The sequence below is a fragment of the Lagenorhynchus albirostris genome, chromosome 11 (genome assembly GCF_949774975.1).
Source record: "Lagenorhynchus albirostris chromosome 11, mLagAlb1.1, whole genome shotgun sequence".
In the NCBI taxonomy this organism is placed as follows: Eukaryota; Metazoa; Chordata; class Mammalia; order Artiodactyla; family Delphinidae; genus Lagenorhynchus; species Lagenorhynchus albirostris.
Genome location: NC_083105.1, coordinates 44,789,399 through 44,812,479, shown reverse-complemented (window position 1 = coordinate 44,812,479; position 23,081 = coordinate 44,789,399). Strand labels below are relative to the sequence as shown.

At 35.6% G+C, this 23,081-nt stretch overlaps 1 protein-coding gene across 1 annotated transcript in view; it reads left to right on the top strand.

Moving 5' to 3' along the window:
- Window positions 1-23,081, top strand: part of TRHDE (thyrotropin releasing hormone degrading enzyme) — a 415,986-nt gene that overhangs the window by 365,245 nt on the left and 27,660 nt on the right. Inside the window, exons 13-15 of the mRNA XM_060164833.1 lie at window positions 3,866-4,013; window positions 5,886-5,983; window positions 6,450-6,557. Of these exons, the coding sequence (XP_060020816.1) occupies window positions 3,866-4,013; window positions 5,886-5,983; window positions 6,450-6,557 (354 nt within the window). The remainder of the gene's footprint in view (window positions 1-3,865; window positions 4,014-5,885; window positions 5,984-6,449; window positions 6,558-23,081) is intronic.

Below are 23,081 nucleotides of genomic sequence, written 5' to 3'. Positions count from 1 at the left end.
GAGGATTGTGCTTTTTATTTTTTCCTAAGTTTCAAGCACCCAGAAACCAATGGCTTTTAAAGAAAATTCATGGTAAAATAGGGTATTTGTGTGCAAGCCACCCATCATAGTAGATTTCAGAGCTAACATTCACAGGAATTCAGAGCAGCTTTTAAAAAGTAGTTTTGGATCTTAGGTGAAAACAAAGCCAGCTAAGATCAGTGCACTTTAGCATCAGCTAATATAGTCTGATTTTAATCTCCTTCTTATAAAAATATTCTCTTGTATGCCTAAAAATATATTTCATTGCAAGCTCCCGTAAATTAGAGAAGGAGGAGGGGAGGGTATGTGTGTTGAGGGGGGCAGAGATGGGAGGAAGAACTGTATAGGTGCAATAGGCAATCTTTTATCCATTTCTTAAACTTTGCTCATTCGCTTCTCTTCTCCATTGTCTTTTCTTGATTCCTAACTCATTTCTTATGTCAAGCCCTTCCTCAACAGTAGAGAAGATAAATATCATCTACAATTTCTTCCTAAAAGATTAATAAAACACATTTAGTTATACATGAAATATTCTTTAAATTTGCTAATTCCACCCCCACCTCCATTTTTTAGCAACATTTCCCTGTGATGATGCAAATTTAAGGAAACTGCATTTCAGCATCAGGCCCCTAAGTGTGCTCCCTTCTGGGCTGATTACTTTGAGCTAATGTCATGTTCCATTCACTGGGATTCCACACACTTCCCCTATATTGATTACTTTATCAGTAGTAGTAATCACAGATATCATTACCAGCCAGTTACGCAAACACATATCTAAACTAGGTAACTTATTCACCAACATAATCTCTTACAAGTCTTAATTTTGTAATGAAGCTGATTATCCTCTTATCCAATTGAGTATAGCTACATATTTTGATTTAGTAGGCTAGATGCAAGTATATTGGATTATATAGTAGATGATTACTTACATATGTTTGTAACAATGCAAAATGAGGGCAATTTGAGTGTAATCTGTTTCTTATTCTATTTGAGGACTGCATTAGAGAAGCTAACTGCTTTAAAAAAAAAAAATAGACCCAAACATATATTCGGATCAAAAACAATAGAAGTGTATTTCCTGCTCACATAACAGAACTGGGTGTGAGAACTGGTACTTGGGGATGCAGTCATCCAGAGACCCAGGTGGTTTTCTGGCATGTTCAATACAAGAGTTCAATACAAGGTCATCCTGGAAGATTCATTTTAGGGAAAAAGAACATGGAGGAGCTAATGAAAGATGTCTATGGGCTGACCTTGACAGTGAGGAATGCTTATATTCTACAGGCTAGAGCTTAGTCACGTGACCACACATAACTATCAAGGGAATAGGAATTATACTCTATTCCAGGAAGTAGAGGAGAACGTGGATTTTGGTGAGCAGTTAGCAATTTTTGGCATAAGCACTCAAAACAGAACCTGCTTCATTTCTTCATTTAATGAATACTTTTCTTTACTTGTCTTGTCATTATTTGGATATCTATTAAGCTTGCTTTGCTTTAATTTTCTAACACTGTGTCAGATGACCTATAAAACCTAGATCCAAGCTCTGACTCTTAGAAGATTTGTACATATCAAACAATTGAAGAGTGGGGAATATAAAAATTATAAGTTTTTTTTCAAAATTTTAAACAAATACATTATGCCCATATTGTGGTAATAATTTTTTCAGCAGGCTAAATTATAGATAAGTAGGTTAGAATAAAAGGGTTTTGGAGCTAAAAAAGATATCTCCTAGTTCAACCCTCTTATTTCATAGATAAGGAATGTGGGGCTTGGAGAGATGAATTTGTTTAATTGTTCAGGAGGCGCTCATGGTTCCAGGCTCGTCCTCAGTTTCATGCTCTTCCTTGGGTCCAAGTCTCTTTTCATAACATTATTTGTCATATTTTTAAATTTGTAGTTATATTTCTCACAAAACATAAGTCATTGAAAGATGTCCACCCGTTTATAGAGAAAAAATGAAACATAATAAATTATAACTGACATAAGGTAGTATGTTTAAATCTGTGAGAAAATAGACCCAAACACCTTTTTTGATTTTCCAAACTTACTTGAAGGGCCCTAATAAATTAGCTACATACTAAAGATTCTTTTTTTTCTAATACCTTATTTTTCTTGTTTCCTCAACAAAAGAAAAATGGCTTCTAGATAAATCTTATTCAACTCTAAAATTATATAATCCATGGCATGGGGATTACATAATTTTAGAGGAGGCAAATTTATGATCACCATGCTAATGAATATCTAGAATTAAAAATTCAGGGGAAACAAGTTATGAAATCTGAAATACTGGAAGCTGTGTTACTTTTAAGGAAAAAAACCAAATCATTACTTTTAAAACCCTTGTAAGCAAAAGTTAACTGTTTTATTATGGTGCTACATTAGCAAAACTATGCAGTTTCTTATTTAGTTGTTGCTGCCTTAGCCTAATTTCATGCTATTTCTGCAAGGATGTATAAAATGGAAACTGTACAAGAAAAGTGGCACAAATCTAGATGGAGTGCAAATCATACAAACTCTAGGAAATTTTATGGAAATGTAGAAATTTGGGGTTATTTTCATCATTCTTATTTATGTCAGACATTAACTGTGGTTGATCTTATACCAGGAGTGAACCAAAATCATTAGAGTGATGCTCGTTCATTTATTAAATCCAATAATCTTCAGAATTGGTTTTTATTATGAACATTATAAACACAGCTGCAAGTTAATATTTGTCTTTAGAGTAGTTTTTGCTTATCACACAAGGAAAGACTAAATAATCTGGCAAACTTGTTCGAAATGAAGATGAGAGAAGGCTTTGCTCTCTCCCTGTCCACTTTCTACCAAACACAAATAAAAAGGTCCATCTAATTTTGTGATGCCACAAAGAATAATGGTATGAAATGTAGGTAAAGAAGATAACCAGGCTTTGGTTGCTTTCATGTTTACCTATCCCCTGTGTTAAAAGTCTGCATTCAGTTGATTATTAATGTAAAAAAAAGATCAGCAAAATACATAGTGTATTGTCATTTATATTGCTTTGATTTGCAAGGATTTTATATGCAATCTACTGTAGATTTTATATGTAGTCACTTCTTTCTGGATCCTCTTTTGGATAGACCCTCTTTAAATGTGGGCAGCATGTGTTCAGATAGCTTTAAAAAGCTACAGTTTCATATTTTCCAAAGAATCTGACATTGGTCCCCACAGTGACACAGCATCTATTGAAAATAATAAACGGGAAGAGTCTATTTCTTTAACATTTTTGTAATTTGGACTTAAAATCTAACTCTAATCTTCATAGGTGTTATAGAAAGCGTTTATTTTTTTAAACAGGAAGGTTTGAAAAATGCTTGTATGGTAATGTAACATAGATACAGTCAAAACTGTAAATTGCTATTTTAATTTGATTATCCTTTTGAAAACAACCTGGATTAAATAGCATTTATACAGAGCTACATGAAAAGTAAAGAGAATGCATTGAGAAACCAGAATTTCATTTCAGTAATCAATTATTTTCAGTTACTTGTGACTGCTGAAACGTTTCTGTGAAGGAAAATACCTAGAGTTGATTTATTCAAATTCCACAATTCCTTCCTTTTTAAAAACATGCATTCTGATATTTTTGTGTTCATTCAAATTTTTAACTCCCCAACTGTGTATGTATTAAGGGACATTGGCATCCTAAGTAGGACTATATTTAAAAAGTGAGTAATTTTATTTTTATAGTACTGAGTATGGCTTCTTTATACTGTGATGAATCTTGCTTTCTGCCTTTTATTTGCATAAGTAAAATCTTCATTTTTGCATCATCATGTGTCTTTTCTGCATGTAATTAATATTAACTTTTTTGGCTGTGCAGAGCTGGCTATTTGCCTCAGAATATTCCCCTGGAGATTATCAGATACCTGTCTGAGGAGAAGGATTTTCTTCCTTGGCACGCCGCCAGCCGAGCTCTTTATCCTCTAGATAAATTACTGGACCGCATGGAGAAATACAATGTCTTCAATGTAAAAAGATATATTTTCTTCTTTCTTATTTTCAGAAGATAAACTGTTTTCTCATTATCTACTATATTCAACTGATCCTGAGTTATTTTAGTTCCTTCTAATTTGTGCTATTTTTGTCCTGATCTTCTGTGCAACGCCAATGGCAAATTGTTGGAGAAGAAATGTAATACACGCTACTTTTTGTTCTAGCCTAAAAGTGTCAATTAAGCTTAAATGCCTCAGAATTTAAGAACAAATGCACATGGCACATCCTTAAAGTTCAAACTTACTTCCCTAGAGTTAAAGGGCTCTGTGTTCACAAAGGACTTAACCTGAGGAGAGGGATCCAAAGATCTTCACAGAATATAGACAGTTTCAGTAAAGATTCTTAGTCATTAGTTTTAACCAGAAGGACATAGTAAATTCAATTCACTTCCTTAATTAACAAGGATAAGATCAACATTGAGGCAAAAGCCCATTCATAATTGGGTCCAAGGGGATATAGGAGAGCAAACAACAGATAATCCAAATAGACCTGAAGACATGACAAACATTCCAAAATGTTACCTGACCAGATTTTCTAAGCTTGAAGACTAGAAAACCAGAATTGCACTGCTGACACCACCTAATCTAATGTAATAATCATTTTGAATAAGATTAGGATTAAGTACTGCTAATGAGCTTTTGATTCCAAAATTTCTTATCACCAGTGAAGCTTTGCATATGAGAATATGTCTCTGTAACTCCTGTCATCTTTGGGCACTATTTATTTCTTTTTAGTTATTTCAAGACTCTGCCCTGTGTCTTATAAAATCATCCTAATTTATGACATACTGGGCTCTGCTAATTAACCTACGCATTTGGAATGACTCGAGACTAGATTGCTATGACATGAAATCTGTTTATTAGAGCCATCTAAATTGTGTGATGTCCATAAGAGTTGCTTCTTTCTATTTTATCCAAAACCTACATGAAAGCACCTCTGTTTTAATATTTTTTTTTAATGGGAATAATCCTGGCTTGACTGTTCATTGTTGTTAGTTTTGTCTAAGCCCTTGAAACAGACATGCGTGGAAATGTATCATTACAGTTATGGTATAATTTTTATCTGCTGGAGAAGGACTTATTACTCTTCTCTTTTCTTCTTAATACAGAGACACTACAATATTAAACTTATGTAAAGCAAAATACATTTTTGTATATATTTGCACTTTAGAATAGTATATCATGTCAGACACCTCATTTTCAATAAAAGTTAAGAATTGCTTTTACTGTAATTTCAGTGCTTTCGTTCCATTGACAAAATCCAAGGACCACATTAAAGTGAGGAGAGCAATCTTACCTTGCTACTGATATTTAAATATATCATTAGATGAATGGATTTTCACTTTGAAATACCACATCATTTTACTAAAGAGTGTTCTGTGTACGTCAGGTTCAAAAAGGCTAGGCTATTGACTGGGCTTATAGCACAGTTTTGCATTAAATATGGTCTATTGACATAAAACACATAAATATTAGGTGCTCATTTTCACAAACTATATCTACATACATTTGTGTATATGTATATATGGTTTCATTATCAATATTCCTCACTTTTCTTGTTCTGCAAAAATCATCATCTCAAATATTTAATAGTGCAAATTACTTAATTGTTCAGTAGGAAGTAAAGAGTAGACTTCCATCATTGCAACTGTATTTTACACTAATTTTCTATATTTGAAATATCAAGTTGAATAAAATTATAATAGAGCATTACCATGCCCATAATTTTACTGATATTTCAAAGTTGGTTCATTTAGAAAATATTTTAATTTTACTGTATAATTTTACTTGTCAGCATGGAGTGATTTGAAAATGATATTATCTTTATTTCTCCTACTCCCCATTTAGGAATATATTTTAAAGCAAGTTGCAACAACGTACATCAAGCTTGGTTGGCCAAAAACCAATTTTAATGGATCTCTTGTTCAAGCATCCTACCAACATGAGTATGGTTTTATTTTCTTACTTGCTTTTTTACCCCAGAACTGTACAGTAACACACCACTAAAACCACTGTGACTTTAGCAGCATGAGACGATCTTACTTTCATTCTGCATCTTTCATTTCCCTCTCCTGGGAGGGCTTCTGATGGGCAGCACAGTTTCCACCACCTGGTACTGAGAACAAAGGCTTTTCTTTGCCATGTTTTAATTTAAGATCTGCCTCTATTGGTAAAGTTGAGATCTGAACCCGTACCCCTCACTATAGTACTGTTTCCAGAGAAGACTTTTTTATGTATAACTTCTACTCTGCTTAGTTATCTCTTGCTCAGCAAAATGGAATTTCCATATCTGAAAATTAATTTTGTGCTGATTATTTACTTATCTACTGTAATGTAGTGTAATGAGTTTCCTTTTCTCTCTAGATATTAACACTGTTTGTTAATTTTTCTTTTCCTTTTGATGATACCCAGAGAGCTACGTAGAGAAGTTATAATGCTAGCATGTAGTTTTGGCAACAAGCACTGTCACCAACAGGCATCAACGCTTATTTCAGATTGGATTTCCAGCAACAGAAACAGGTAAGTTGAACCAAATCCTGTATTTCTGATATGATTTATACTGCTTTCAGATTCTCAGTGGATGCATTTCATTTATCAACTGGAGAAAAACAAGACAAGAAAAAAACACTGCAAAACTTTGTTTCAGGTTCACAGCTTACAAAGCAACAGCATGAAAGCCACAATACACATATCTTTGGAATGTTTTATGTAGTTTTAAACTACCTTTCTTATCCAGACTTATTCTTCAAATATAGGGTGTCACCTTATTTTAAATTTTGATAGCTTTGCTATCCCATGAGAACAAAATAAATTTAGATCAAACTCTAAGGTTCTTTAGAAAGGTTGTGGTATTTATTTATAAAACAACTGTGAGCATTTTGATATAAATGAAGTAGCATAGCAAATGTTAACATTAAAAACTAAAAACAAAAAGGTTATGAAAAACCTTTACTCTTTTAGTGACCCTTGACAGAAACCTTAAACTTGTATCTTGGAATTTCACAGTACAGTATTTTAATACATAATGTGAGGTTAAAATATTTAATAGTATTATTATTATTATTTTTGTGTGGTACATGGGCCTCTCACTGTTGTGGCCTCTCCCGCTGCGGAGCACAGGCTCCGGACGCGCAGGCTCAGCAGCCATGGCTCACGGGCCCAGCCGCTCCGCGGCATGTGGGATCTCCCCGGACCGGGGCATGAATCCGTGTCCCCTGCATCGGCAGGTGGACCCTCAACCACTGCGCCACCAGGGAAGCCCTAATAGTATTATTTTTGATTTAAATATTATACTGAATGTCAGTTGTTAATGTTAATGAAAAGAATATTAAATGTATGAAATAATCAAAGATCGGTGATCTTCTTACTATAGTTTTCTAAACCTTTTTAGGTGTCTTTGAATTTCCAAGGATCATTATATTACATTTCTTTTTACGCTTTGGGCAATTTATAATCACTCCTCTACAGTCTTTGTCCACCGTGTTAAAGAGAGTCCGATCAGAAGAATGAGGAGCTAGGGAACAATTTGTTCAGATGATTCTATTTTACATGGTACAGGGGGCTTGTTCCTCATATGAGTGACTGAGATGACCCCATGAGCAAGAGAGAAAGAGACTTGTTGTAGAAGAACATTGAGAACCACAGACAGTGTTATCTGTTTATGGAACAAATTGGTATTTGTCTTGCAGAGAGTTGTTTAAGTTTAAATTTAGTACCTGAATCTAGATCAAAACGTAGCTCTCCTGCTTTAAAAGTCTGTGAGGGAAATCTTTCACTGCATTACTTAGTAATTAATCAGAACATCTCACCTTCTCTAGAGTTTTCCTGTTTTCTCTTTAAGTTAATCGGTCTTAGTCGTACTCTGAGCTAAGAAGGAAAATATTTTATCACTATTATCTCTCAATGGAACCATCATACACTTGAAGACAGTGATTAAATCCCTCATCACTCTTCTTTAGAACTAAAGCAAATTCATTTGTTAGACTTAGACTAATGATTATCCTTTTTGCTAAGTCTTCTGAAAATTATTATATTAGACTTAAAATGTTATAAAACTTTTTTCCTATTTTTTGCCACCTCATTCAGTTCTACCACATTAATTAGGCTATGAAAACTTAAACATTTATCCAAAACCAATACATCCAAAATTTGATTAAGATATATAATCATATATACATTTGAGGGAAAAAAGGTGATATATACTATTTGAAGATTGTGGTCTCAACTTTCCTCCCCTTTGTTTTTTGTTTCATTCTTTGTTTGTTTTATTTGGCTACAGACGCGTAAGTCTTTTCTCAGAGCTGATAGCTGTTTTTGAACCCTTTCATGAATATACCCATACTCACATATATTCTCGCCATTGTATGAAAATTGAACTTGTACCGTTGCATTACCACAATTTCTCTAGACAGTATTCAAGCCGGACATCACTTTCTACATTTAAAAATATAGCTATTGGGAAAAATCTATTCTTAAAATAATTCATTCATTTACCAAAATTTTATTGAGTGATTCTCAATAGCAGCTGGTAACCAAAAGTTAAAGAGAAGAGGCAGAGCTCAAAATGAATAGGAGATGCAGCTCTATAAACAAATAGTGGTACTTTGAAGCAAGAACTAAGCACAGGACAGAGTGTGAACACACAGCAGGGAGGGGTTACTGCCTTGGAGACACTGCATTCTTCCTCATGAAGGATGAGTAGGACTTTGTCAGATGACAGGGCTGAGTGAGGCAGCGGTAGGTGTGTATGAGTATGTGAGGCGGTGGATGCAGATTCCAGACAGAAGGAAGGCACATGGATTGATGTGTTAGGAGTGCAGCAATATTTGATTTGTGAGTTTGAACCATCGATCACCTCCATAATTCTCTTATAAATGAAAGTGTCAGCTCATTTCAGTTTTGATAACCCTGCCATTTATTCGTGGTAAAATAATTAAATTGGGACCTAATAATATTTTAAGGTTCTTTTGTTATTTCCTTCATCATTTTTATATTCTCCTGCTTTGCTTTCTTTTGTAACTGGGCAAGTAAACCTGCTAAGTGAAACTAACTCTGTGTTTACTAAGGTTTACTCAACTGACCAACCATATGACACGACCCAGCATACACAAGTGACTTCCTGCAGGGAGGGTAAATGATACTTACTGAGCTACCTGTGTGTGAAGATCAGAGGTTTAATCTATATTTTGGGGATGACAGCTCAATAATAAAACAATAATATACTCCTGTTCTTGGTGCTGAGTTTAACTTTCTTAAATTGAGTCAATGAAGGGGAGGGCTAGGTTTCTTTTTAAATGTGCCTGAAGTAACAGACCAGTAAGCTTTGTTTGTTTGCTTGGTTTTGTTTAACTGGAACCTTAAAAATCATCTAAAAAACCCTCCAAGGGTAATGTAGTTGTATACTAAAAAATTTTGGTCAGAGAGATGCTATGTATTTATGCTAATAAATCTAAAGGACAAGGAGTCATGGAAGTAGCAGGGATTGCAGCCTCTGGGGTGCTGTGTTACTATACAGCCCGATCTTGATATACTGGGGATATAGATCGAATAGGTGGCATTGGATTCAGGAAAATGGAATGGAAAGTTGGTGCAGGGCAGGGTAATGGAACCAAAATGTGCAATGAAAAGCTAGAGATGGTAGCAACAGTGAGAAAAATTCAAGAATTACAGTGGATGATACATTGAATGAGTCGACATTCTGAGCCCTGTTAAAATATTCATATGCCACAGTGTGTTGAATTGTAATGGTGATGTCATGCATACAGACAGATTGAGCTATGTTCCCGTCTTGTTAGTCTGTGGTTTGGGAACGAAGTTCAGCAGAATGCCACATTTCAGAAAAGAGACAAATCACCAAGCATTCGGTAGAGAACAATACAAATGATAAAAAGATCTTGAAAACACCAGCTACAAGAGGAGGTAGTGAGGACTGAGAATTTCACTCTAAAAAAAAAAAAAAGACAGAAAAGATGAAAGCCTTTTTGTATGGATGGATAAAAAGCATAATAAAAGGGACAGAAATTGGTTTCTTTCACTGGTTGGTGCAAATAAACAAGAACTAATTGGTCTGAGCTTCACTGAGTAAAATAGAGGGGATATATTTTTACTGCAAGTGAATTATTATTTGAAACTGTCTGTATTAAAGCACTGTTGAGATTGTACAGTTAACTGTCCAGGGGTCTCAATAGAGCAATATGCGATTTTCTTTGAATAAAAATTTAACCTGAAGTTAAATGTGTCCACAGTTGACACAGCTCTTAATTTTGTGATAATGTATTATTTTTCAAATAATGTGAAAAGATACAATTTTTTCTTTTTTTAAAAAATTTTTATTTGAGTATAGTTGATTTACAGTCTTGTGTTAGTTTCAGGTGTACAGCAAAGCGAATCAGTTATACATATAGATATATCCACTCTTTTTTAGATTCTTTTCCCATATAGGTCATTATAGAGTATTTTCCCTGTGCTCTACAGTAGGTCCTTATTAGATATCCATTCTGTATGTAGTAGTGTGTATGTCAGTCCCAATCTTCCAATAAAGCTTTAAGCCAAGACACAGTAAAGATTTAAAGTGTTTAATTTTAAAAAAAGTATTCAACGGTGATATCCATTCCCTAACATATAAATTGATAACTGGTATCAATACCCTACTTAAAATGTACCCTAAAAGAGCAGAATACCTTGTACATTGTGGGAAATTTAAAATGTTTAGTGAATTGAAATTAATTGGAAATTCATTTTTAAATTGAAAAAATTAAGGCCATTTTATAATTAAATTTGTAAGTAGAGGAGAATCTCTGGAGCTTTGCAGCATACATAATACTGCAATAATAAGCTTCACTACTCATGCAACTAATTATAATGTTACCAATATTATTGTCTTTAACAATGATAATCATAATGAAAACTATATCTATTTTATTGAGTATTTATTACATTTCAGGATTGGGCTAAGTGCTTTTGGTGCATGATCCCGTCATTCTTTTTTTTTTGTTTTTTTTTTTTTTTTTGCTGTACGCGGGCCTCTCACTGCTGTGGCCTCTCCCGCCGCGGAGCACAGGCTCCGGACGCGCAGGCCCAGCGGCCACGGCTCACGGGCCCAGCCGCTACGCGGCATGTGGGATCCTCCCGGACCGGGCACAACCCACGTCCCCTGCATCGGCAGGTGGACCCTCAACCACTGCGCCACCAGGGAAGCCCTGATCTCGTCATTTTTATTTTCATTTTTATAGAAGAGAAATCCAAAACATTCAAAGGTTATGCAACTTGCCAAGATTATATAACAATAGGTGGCAGATCTGGGCTTCCGTCCCTAGCCTGTCTACTTTCTACTCCTACTGCCGGTAATTCTGTGGTGGTATATCAAATTTCCATACATCAGTAATAGATGTTTGTTCAAAAAAAAAAAAAAAAGCAAAAAAAGACACCCAAGAGAACTCACGTACTCTCTGCAGTGAGTGTAAGCAAAAGTTCTATGCTACACTGTGTAAGCCTGTGGTCTCTAACCTGATTGTGCACAAGAATCCCTGGGGGGACTTGTTAAACAGTTTGTGCTGAGCCCCACCTCCAGAGTTCTGATTCAGTAGGTGAAATGGGGCCCAAGAATTTGTATTTATAACAAGTTTCCAGGGGATGCTGATGCTGCTAATCTGGGGACCACACTTTCACACTTTGGGAACCGTTGGTATTAGGAACGGTTATGGTCTTCAGAATCAAAGACACCATGATCAAACTGCAGCTGTTCAACTAAATTAACTTAGGAAAATCACTTGGTTTCATCATCTGAAAAGTGGCAGTACTACTAACAACCAAACAAGTAGTGAGAGTTATGTAAAAGAATGCCTATAGATACAAAAACAAGACCCTTATATATGCTGTCTACAAGAGACCCACTTCAGACCTAGAGACACATACAGACTGAAAGTAAGGGGATGGAAAAAGATATTCCATGCAAATGGAAGCCAAAAGAAAGCTGGAGTAGCAATTCTCATATCAGACAAAATAGACTTTAAAATAAGGACTATTAAAAGAGACAAAGAAGGACACTACATAATGATCAAGGGATCGATCCAAGAAGAAGATATAACAATTGTAAATATTTATGCACCCAACATAGGAGCACCTCAATACATTAGGCAAATACTAACAGCCATAAAAGGGGAAATTGACAGTAACACATTCATAGTAGGGGACTTAAACACCCCACTTTCACCCATGGACAGATCATCCAAAATGAAAATAAATAAGGAAACACAAGCTTTAAATGATACATTAAACAAGATGGACTTAATTGATATTTATAGGACACTCCATCCAAAAACAACAGAATACACATTTTTCTCAAGTGCTCATGGAACATTCTCCAGGATAGATCATATCTTAGGTCACAAATCAAGCCTTGGTAAATTTAAGAAAATTGAAATTGTATCAAGTATCTTTTCTGACCACAACGCCATGAGACTAGATATCAATTACAGGAAAAGATCTGTAAAAAATACAAACACATGGAGGCTAAACAATACACTACTTAATAATGAAGAGATCACTGAAGAAATCAAAGAGGAAATCAAAAAATACCTAGAAACAAATGACAATGGAGATACAACGACCCAAAACCTGTGGGATGCAGCAAAAGCAGTTCTAAGGGGGAAGTTTATAGCAATACAAGCCCACCTTAAGAAGCAGGAAACATCTCGAATAAACAACCTAACCTTGCACCTAAAGCAATTAGAGAAAGAAGAACAAAAAAACCCCAAAGCTAGCAGAAGGAAAGAAATCATAAAAATCAGATCAGAAATAAATGAAAAAGAAATGAAGGAAACAATAGCAAAGATCAATAAAACTAAAAGCTGGTTCTTTGAGAAGATAAACAAAATAGATAAACCACTAGCCAGACTCATCAAGAAAAAAAGGGAGAAGACTCAAATCAATAGAATTAGAAATGAAAAAGGAGAGGTAACAACTGACACTGCAGAGATAAAAGAGATCATGAGAGATTACTACAAGCAACTCTATGCCAATAAAATGGACAATCTGGAAGAAATGGACAAATTCTTAGAAATGCACAACCTGCCAAGACTGAATCAGGAAGAAATAGAAAATATGAACAGACCAATCACAAGCACTGAAATTGAAACTGTGATTAAAAATCTTGCAACAAAGAAAAGCCCAGGACCAGATGGCTTCACAGGCGAATTCTATCAAACATTTAGAGAAGAGCTAACACCTATCCTTCTCAAACTCTTCCAAAATATAGCAGAGGGAGGACCACTCCCTAACTCCTTCTACGAGGCCACCATCACCTTGATACCAAAACCAGACAAGGATGTCACAAAGAAAGAAAACTACAGGCCAATATCACTGATGAACATAGATGCAAAAATCCTCAACAAAATACTAGCAAACAGAATCCAACAGCACATTAAAAGGATCATACACCATGATCAAGTGGGGTTTATTCCAGGAATGCAAGGATTCTTCAATATATGCAAATCTATCAATGTGATAAACCATATTAACAAACTGAAGGAGAAAAACCATATGATCATCTCAATAGATGCAGAGAAAGCTTTTGACAAAATTCAACACCCATTTATGATAAAAACCCTGCAGAAAGTAGGCATAGAGGGAACTTTCCTCAACATAATAAAGGCCATATATGACAAGCCCACAGCAAACATCATCCTCAATGGTGAAAAACTGAAAGCATTTCCACTAAGATCAGGAAGAAGACAAGGTTGCCCACTCTCACCACTCTTATTCAACATAGTTTTGGAAGTTTTAGCCACAGCAATCAGAGAAGAAAAGGAAATAAAAGGAATCCAAATTGGAAAAGAAGAAGTAAAGCTGTCACTGTTTGCAGATGACATGATCCTATACATAGAGAACCCTAAAGATGCTACCAGAAAACTACTAGAGCTAATCAATGGATTTGGTAAAGTAGCAGGATACAAAATTAATGCACAGAAATCTCTGGCATTCCTATATACTAATGATGAAAAATCTGAAAGTGAAATCAAGAAAACACTCCCATTTACCATTGCAACAAAAAGAATAAAATATCTAGGAATAAACCTACCTAAGGAGACAGAAGACCTGTATGCAGAAAATTATAAGACACTGATGAAAGAAATTAAAGATGATATAAATAGATGGAGAGATATACCATGTTCTTGGATTGGAAGAATCAACATTGTGAAAATGACTCTACTACCCAAAGCAATCTATAGATTCAATGCAATCCCTATCAAACTACCACTGGCATTTTTCACAGAACTAGAACAAAAAATTTCACAATTTGTATGGAAACACAAAAGACCCCGAATAGCCAAAGCAATCTTGAGAACGAAAGAAGGAACTGGAGGAATCAGGCTCCCTGACTTCAGACTATACTACAAAGCTACAGTCATCAAGACGGTATGGTACTGGCACAAAAACAGAAAGATAGATCAATGGAACAGGATAGAAAGCCCAGAGATAAACCCATGCACATATGGACACCTTATCTTTGATAAAGGTGGCAGTAATGTACAATGGAGAAAGGACAGCCTCTTCAATAAGTGGTGCTGGGAAAACTGGACAGGTACATGTAAAAGTATGAGATTAGATCACTCCCTAACACCATACACAAAAATAAGCTCCAAATGGATTAAAGACCTAAATGTAAGGCCAGAAACTATCAAACTCTTAGAGGAAAACATAGGCAGAACACTCTATGACATAAATCAAAGCAAGATCCTTTCTGACCCACCTCCTAGAGTAATGGGAATAAAAACAAAAATAAACAAATGGGACCTAATGAAACTTCAAAGCTTTTGCACAGCAAAGGAAACCATAAACAAGACCAAAAGACAACCCTCAGAATGGGAGAAAATATTTGCAAATGAAGCAACCGACAAAAGATTAATCTCCAAAATTTACAAGCAGCTCATGCAGCTCAATAACAAGAAAACAAACAACCCAATCCAAAAATGGGCAGAAGACCTAAATAGACATTTCTCCAAAGAAGATATACAGACTGCCAACAAACACATGAAAGAATGCTCAACATCACTAATCATTAGAGAAATGCAAATCAAAACTACAATGAGATATCATCTCACACCAGTCAGAATGGCCATCATCAAAAAATCTAGAAACAATAAATGCTGGAGAGGGTGTGGAGAAAAGGGAACCCTCTTACACTGTTGGTGGGAATGTAAATTGATACAGCCACTGTGGAGAACAGTATGGAGGTTCCTTAAAAAGCTACAAATAGAACTACCATATGACCCAGCAATCCCACTACTGGGCATATACCCTGAGAAAACCATAATTCAAAAAGAGACATGTACCAAAATGTTCATTGCAGCTCTATTTACAATAGCCCGGAGATGGAAACAACCTAAATGCCCGTCATCGGATGAATGGATAAAGAAGATGTGGCACATATATACAATGGAATATTACTCAGCCATAAAAAGAGACGAAATTGAGCTATTTGTAATGAGGTGGATAGACCTAGAGTCTGTCATACAGAGTGAAGTAAGTCAGAAAGAGAGAGACAAATACCGTATGCTAACACATATATATGGAATTTAAGAAAAAAAAATGTCATGAAAAACCTAGGGGTAAAGCAGGAATAAAGACGCAGACCTCTTAGAGAACGGACTTGAGGTTATGGGGAGGGGGAAGGGTGAGCTGTGACAGGGCGAGAGAGAGTCATGGGCATATACACACTAACAAACGCAGTAAGGTAGATAGCTAGTGGGAAGCAGCTGCATGGCACAGGGATATTGGCTCGGTGCTTTGTGACAGCCTGGAGGGGTGGGATGGGGAGGGTGGGAGGGAGGGAGATGCAACAGGGAAGACATATGGGAACATATGTTTATGTATGACTGATTCACTTTGTTATAAAGCAGAAACTAACACACCATTGTAAAGCAATTATACTCCAATAAAGATGTAAAAAAAAAGAATGCCTATATAATATCTGACCCTTATAGGAAATTATACATTAATCATCTTTGAAGTTGCCTGCTATTGAATACTTGTTTTGACCGCCCCCCCACCCCCAGTAATGAGTGGCATGAATTTTAGATGGGGAAAGTAGGAACAGTGTAGAATAGAACAGAATAGGACATTTATAGAAGGCCTTCAATATTAGACTTAACTCTCTATAAGTTTTGAGGATATAAGGATGTGATCTGTAACATAAAATAAAAAACAAAACATTACCAGAGAGACTCTCAGTTAGGAGCAGGGGGACATTTGCCCTTTTCTCCCCGCTTTAAGAAATACTGCCTGTCTTGGCCCCTGGGTAAATATTACATTTTCTTTCCTCCCCTTAATCAGCTGCTATTTACAGTACATGTCCCTCCACCAGCCATAGCGTTTTTTTAATCTCATAGTGTAAAGAGCTCCAGTTAAGCTCCTTTCCTTTGTGTCTGCTCTCTATCCATCAATATTTGCTTTACTTATGTGAGAACGTAAAGGTGGAGGGACAAAGGGCTCTTTCCATTATGGTCTGTATGTGTTTAGGTTCTTCCCTGAAAACATAGATCCTAATTTATTGCCCATGTTTCCAAGTTATTGTCCTATTACCTCTGCTCTTTACACTCCTTTTTGTATTCTTTTTACTGTACATTGACCTACTATAAGTTTTCATAGGCTAATGTTATACCAGCCAGATCTGCCATTTTAGTGGTCAGATACCAGTGTAGTCCTGTTGCAGACGAGTGAACACAGCACGGAGTCTATGTGGAGCAGTGGAAAGGGCAGGGCTGCCCAAACCTCCAGTGAGCTGGGGTGAGGAATTAGGTTTGCTCCTAGTTTGTCATTAGGCAGCTGTGGGTTAAGACAAGTCTGTTAATGGCTCCAAATTTCAACCCCGTTTCTAAAGTGAGAACAAATCTCTAGTGCTTCCATCAGCTCCAACAATCCAAAATTTCACACTCACTGTGCTTGCACATAAATCATAGAGTTTCCTCACAATGTGTCCACTTTGGGTTCTCTTCTGATGATATAGTTAAAGGGGGAGGTATGTTCATTTATTCATGTATTTGATAAGTATGTATTGAGCAGCTACGATGTATCAGGCACTGTGCTAGACACTTGGAAGGCAGCATTCCTTCATTCAAGCAATGCCAGCCCCTGCCACCTGACTGGCATTGAGAATATGTGGTCTGTGCCCTTACCCATCCTAAAGATGAATGCAGGGGCAAGGAGGGAGTGTAGGAGGGAGACAGAAATTGTTCAAAATAATCACATAAAGCTAAAAATGAAACTCAAGTGAGTGCAACCAAGAAGAGATCTGTGGTGTTCTGAGAGACTGTCCTGTAGGAATTTGACCAGATCAGAGAGATCAGGGAAGACTTCCGGCCCTGAGTGCTGGTGTTGGAAATGAAGTGAAGGGGACATATTTGAACATGACTGAGGAAAGAAGAGTGACAGGAGTTAATATAAAAAGTAAGAGAAAGGATTTTTTTTTGACTTTTATCATATGCTTGGGAAAAAAAAAAAAAAACCTTAAAGGATAGACACTTTCCTTCTATCACCTTTCTTCCCTAGATATTTTATATTTTAGTAGTTATGGCCAGTCACCTCATTATGAATTGTTGTCTGCGTAACTCCAGCACAGAGACTGTTTTGGGAACCTCTGGAATAATTCACAATTATCTTCAAAATCATCACCGTCATCGACGTCTTATTATTAATTTGTTCCTCAGTAGTTTTTTAAAGCTAAAACAAAAGATCTTTAACATGCTGCGTCTCTCGCTGTGATGGATGCAGCATTACAGGGCCAAGCTCACCAGTCACATTTGGGTAATGGAATAGCTGGATCATAGTCAACTTGGTTTTTAACTTTCAGCTTTATTTCTAAAATAAAGTAACTTTTCCATAGTAATATCTATTAATGTGATTAATCAGTATTAATTCAGACTCCAACAGTGCTTGATTCATGTACCAAATTTACCCTGAGTAACTGCTGCATCACAGGCATCAGGCTAAAAGTCACGGGATACAGTGATGAGCAAAAGGACACAGTTTCTTCCTTCCTGAAGTTGACAGTCCAATGGGGTAGACTGAGACTAATCAGATGTCATACGAATACTGTACAATTTTAGTGTATTGAGAACCAGAGGGAGATTTACAAGAAAAGAACAACTTGACCTGTCAGTGAGGCTGACATTCCTGCAGAGTGACAACTGACCTGAGGCCTACAGGAAAGATATACATTCAGTAGGCAAAGAGGGAAAGGAGATGTTAAGAGGAAGGAACAGTGTATAAAAATGGCCCTCCTTATTAGTTATCTATTTTATATATAGTAGTGTGTATATGTCAATCCCAGTCTTCCAATTTATCCCTCCCCCCTCCCTTCGCCCCCTGGTAACCATAAATTTGTTTTCTACATCTGTGACTCAGTCAAGGAACTCTACTCAATACTCTGTAATGACCTATGTGGGAAAAGAATCTAAAAAAGAGTGGACATATGTATATGTATAACTGATGCACTTTGCTGTACAGCAGAGATTGGGACAATATTGTAAATTAACTACACTCCAATAAAAATTAAAAACAAAAAAGAAAAAGTCACCTAAAAAAAATGGCCTTCTTCCTCAACATCATTTCTCAAGATTAAAGTCTTGGTACTTTCAAAAGTTTAGGTGATCGGGCAGACTCTATACTGATCCAAGAACATCCTCTGGAAGTTTTATAATTTCATTTTCAGTTCATCAGGTGGTTTTGTTTTTATTTGCTGAGAAGAGCAAAAATCCCCGTTAATTAATTATGCTCCTTCATCAAAGCTTAAGGGGATTCCTCTTCTAAGATGAGAGTATGTTAACAAATAGAAGTGTTTTGGTAAGCTATGGAGAAGAAAAGCCATATGTGAAATGTAGTAAGTGGGCTTGCTATCTGAATTAATCCAATTGTGAATTCTTTTGTCAGACTGGAAATCTTTTTCATAACCAGTAGTCAATCAGTACCTGACTAACCTTTTGTATAAGGAGAGGTCATGTATAAGATTACTTCAGGAGCGGCTATAACTAAATGTAGAAGAGGACTTTATAATCTCTCTTCTCCCTATGCTTCTCTGGAATCACACTGAAACTACCACTTGTCCTTGCCATTTGGAGAATTCAATACATGCTAGCTCAGTTCAGTTCGACATCAGATAAATATTTGACTGAATGACCTACTTGCAGGACTAACTAATTTGGATGTGTTTTTAATTTATTTTTCAGTGTAGCAGGGATTTTAATTGCATTGAGAGCTAATGTAAGTGCATAATTCTGTTCACTTTTTTACAGTCACATTTAGTTTGTAATCTAAATGCATTAACGGTTTTATATTCTAATTTAAAATGCAGAAATAATCATACACTTATTTCCCTTTTCCCAACTGTTTTGGCTTTTCCTGACATTTTACTTAAAAATATTATATTATTGGTCATGCATAGAGGCAAATAGTCAATAGTATTTTTTCAGGGTATTTTAATTTTTACAGAGGTGTGCTTTTGAAAATAACTTGATTTAATTTAACTTTTTTTTTCTTTTCAGTACAATTGGTTTTCCTCCCATTTCTGCCAAAAGTAATTTTCCTATCATGCTAGTATTGTTTGCCTAGTATTATACCAATTTCAGGCATAACACTATTGAACTTTTGTGTTATCTGTCAAAAGATACGCCTATTGATTAGTTATAGAATAGCTCTATTTTAACTGCCTGACTTTATCACAGTACAAGTACTAAGTAAATATAGATTTACATGGGCAACACAGGGAGCAGTGGTGATTAAACTTACAATAGTAATCATTATTATTTACTAAGCCAGAGCAGAAGCACCAACAAAAATATTTGTAGCTTCCAAAACATTCTTACATACTCACAGACAGTAGGTTATACTGATGGATTCAAGATTCATTGATTACAAGGTTTATTGCAACTACTACCAACCACTATAAAGAAGAAATTTCCTCCGCATTTTCCAAAAATAATATAAGCATTGCTATTAGCACTGAGAAGATTCTTTCAGCAACATCAACAACATTTCCTTTTTATTTATTTTTCCCCCTTGTGATTAAGACTTAGGACTGTTTTCATGCATATAAGTTATTCTATCTCAAAATGAAAATAACTCATGGTAGTCTTTCTAATGATAGTGTGATAACATTTACTCAATATTGTGATAATGTTGATGAAAGATCTTCCATAGTCATCGAATACTGTTTTGCGTTACCCATACCTTAAAATATCTGAAAGTGAGAAAGAACTCTGATGACTTGTAATTTCTTGGCAATAATAGGAAAAATAAAAGCACACGCACACACTTCCATGGATTGAATAGTGGCTTCTAAAAGATATGTCTAAATCCTAAACCCCATCAGTGAATGTGACCTTATTTGGAAATAGGATCTTTGCAGATGTAATTAAATTAATGATTCTGAGATGAGACTGCATGGATTTAGGGTGCGCCCTAAGTCCAATGTTGAGTGTCCATATCAGAGACAGAAGAGAAAGAACAGAGAAACACAGAGGGAAATTCATGTGAAGACAGAGGTAGATATTGAAGTTATGCATTTACAAGCCAAGGAATGCGAAGGATTGCCAGATCCACCAGAAGCTAGGAGAGAGGCATGGAACAGATTCCTCAGAATCTCCAGGGTAAAGCAGCCTGCTGACACCTTGATTTTGGACTTCTGGCCATAAGAACTGTGAGAGAATAAATTTCTGTTGCTTTAAGCAACCAAGTTTGTGGTAATTTGTTATGGCAGCCATACGAAACTAATGCACACAACTTTAGCCTCTGCCTTGCAATCAAAACTTGGTACATAATATTTTGTATTGTGCTGATGAGATTTCAAGGAGTGCTACCAATAGATAGCAAATAAGACTTCTAACTTTCGCTAACTTCACCCTGTTCTTACTTAAGATTTTCATCATGAAATGGAGGAATAAAAGAAGATACTGAGAAGGGAGGTTCTTCTTGTTCCTCATAAAATTCAGACAAAATTAATATCATGATTCCTCAGAATATTATTTTCTTACTTGTGTAGGAAAAAAAGATGGGAGTGGCCTATCGCATGAAGATAGAATAATATATAGAGATATTCCTAAAATTCACAGCAAAGGACCCATTCTCGTGTTTCAGAATCCCTTCACATCTAAATATTTAGAAAGAGGTTTTTTGTTTTTGTTTTGTGTTTTACTTTCTAGTGACTTGAGGTTCTTTCTATAATTAAAAAAACAAATAGAAAAAATTGAAGTGACTTTTATTTTCATATATAAACAAACCTTGCTTATTTTATGCTGAAACGAACATACAGTGCAGGCATTCAATATGCACTGTTTTCCCCTTCTCTTTATACACATGCAACGTTATGACCAATACCTGCCAATTACATGTATATGTGCATACATACATTTCACTTATTTCAGAAAGTCATAACGTTTGAGTCGACTCTTTTAAAGTGTATGTTTTTCTCAGCTATATTATCTCCCAATGCAAAATTGGCCTTCTAGCTTGTTTTGTAACTTTTTTCATCCACTCTTGCCATTCTCCCTTTCTCCAGACCCCAGCTTTTTTTAATCAATAATTTTATTTTACCTTGTAACAGGACTAGACTTTTTATAACTATATTTAATTATCAAATTTAATTATATACATCCTTATTCCTTAGCATACATACATGTATGATAAAGTTTTTCATGGATTTCACTGCTTTTTCACAGGAGGATCAAAGTGCATTTCAGTGAAACCATAGAACATCCAGGATTTGATGAGAATAAGAATATTTCTCTATTTTTAAAAAGTACAGCATTTTCTTATGCAGTGAATCTAACAATTAAAATTACAAAACATACAGAATTACATTTTGTTCAATGCACAGACACAAACACACACACACAGAGAATAGTAAAGTTTACTTTAGCCAAATAAAATCTTTTAGTTGGAGACCTTTCAAGTGAGGAAAGTATATTAATTATTGCCTACTCATGACAGTTTACTTGTTATGCCTAAAGAATTAACTAAATGGCTGTAGTTGATTCTTCCCAAGCTGTACAATCAGCCTTATTAACCACAGTGACCTTGACAGTGCATTAGAAATGAAGATAAACCTCATTTGCATAGACCCATACATTTGTCGATGTAGTAATTTGATGGATACAATAAACTGGTGCAATTTTCAACCTTTGTATGAAGAATTCAAGACAATGACTGTTGCTGTAAGTTATTCCTGGGCAACAAGATTTATTTGTTCAGGTGGAGCATTATGTGATCCAGTGGAGTTTTCATACTCAAGCCTGGATCATGGTTTGAATGGGAATAGTGTGATGGAGTTGCTCTTGTAACTAATGTGTCGTTCCTATCATTACCTTTCATCTTAAAAGTTAACCACAAGTACTGATTCCTAATCATTGCGATTCAGAAAACACCATCTATATTTAGACTTCATATCATAGGAGGCACTTAGATTTACAGTGCTCTGACCTGAGCTAAGTGAAGAAGCAGCTTAAATATTCAAGGATCAGGATAGAGCAGATTTGAAATTCGTTGCGAAGCCACGGATAATAGGCACGCAATTATCCAGAAACAATTTATCTCCTCTGTAACACAGGCATCTGTAAATAGGGCAATTTATCAGCCATTTCACAACTTCTATTACAACTGTATACCTCTTAAGTTGTAAATTATGTTTTTAGAGCTATTTATGCTAGCAGTCTGCTGCTCACTGTTTTAAAGTGAGTCATCATGGATATCTTAATTTTTCTACCTTTGTTATAAACCAGTTCAATTTTTTGGAGGTCTTACGGGTATAATTGATTCTGGATGTCATAAAGGTTCTGAGTTATGAAACATTACATAACTTTGTTCTAGGCTTTTCAGTAGAATGTGTTCAAAATCCAGGCCAAAGAAAAATTTTCAACAAATCAAGTCACAAATTCTCCTCTCATTGCATTTTTTCCCCTTTACCTTTTTGTAGGTCTTTGTCATGACTGTCTTTGTCATTTTTACTCTGAATTTTTTGGCCACTCTGTACATGTCTCATGTGTTCTTTCTTTC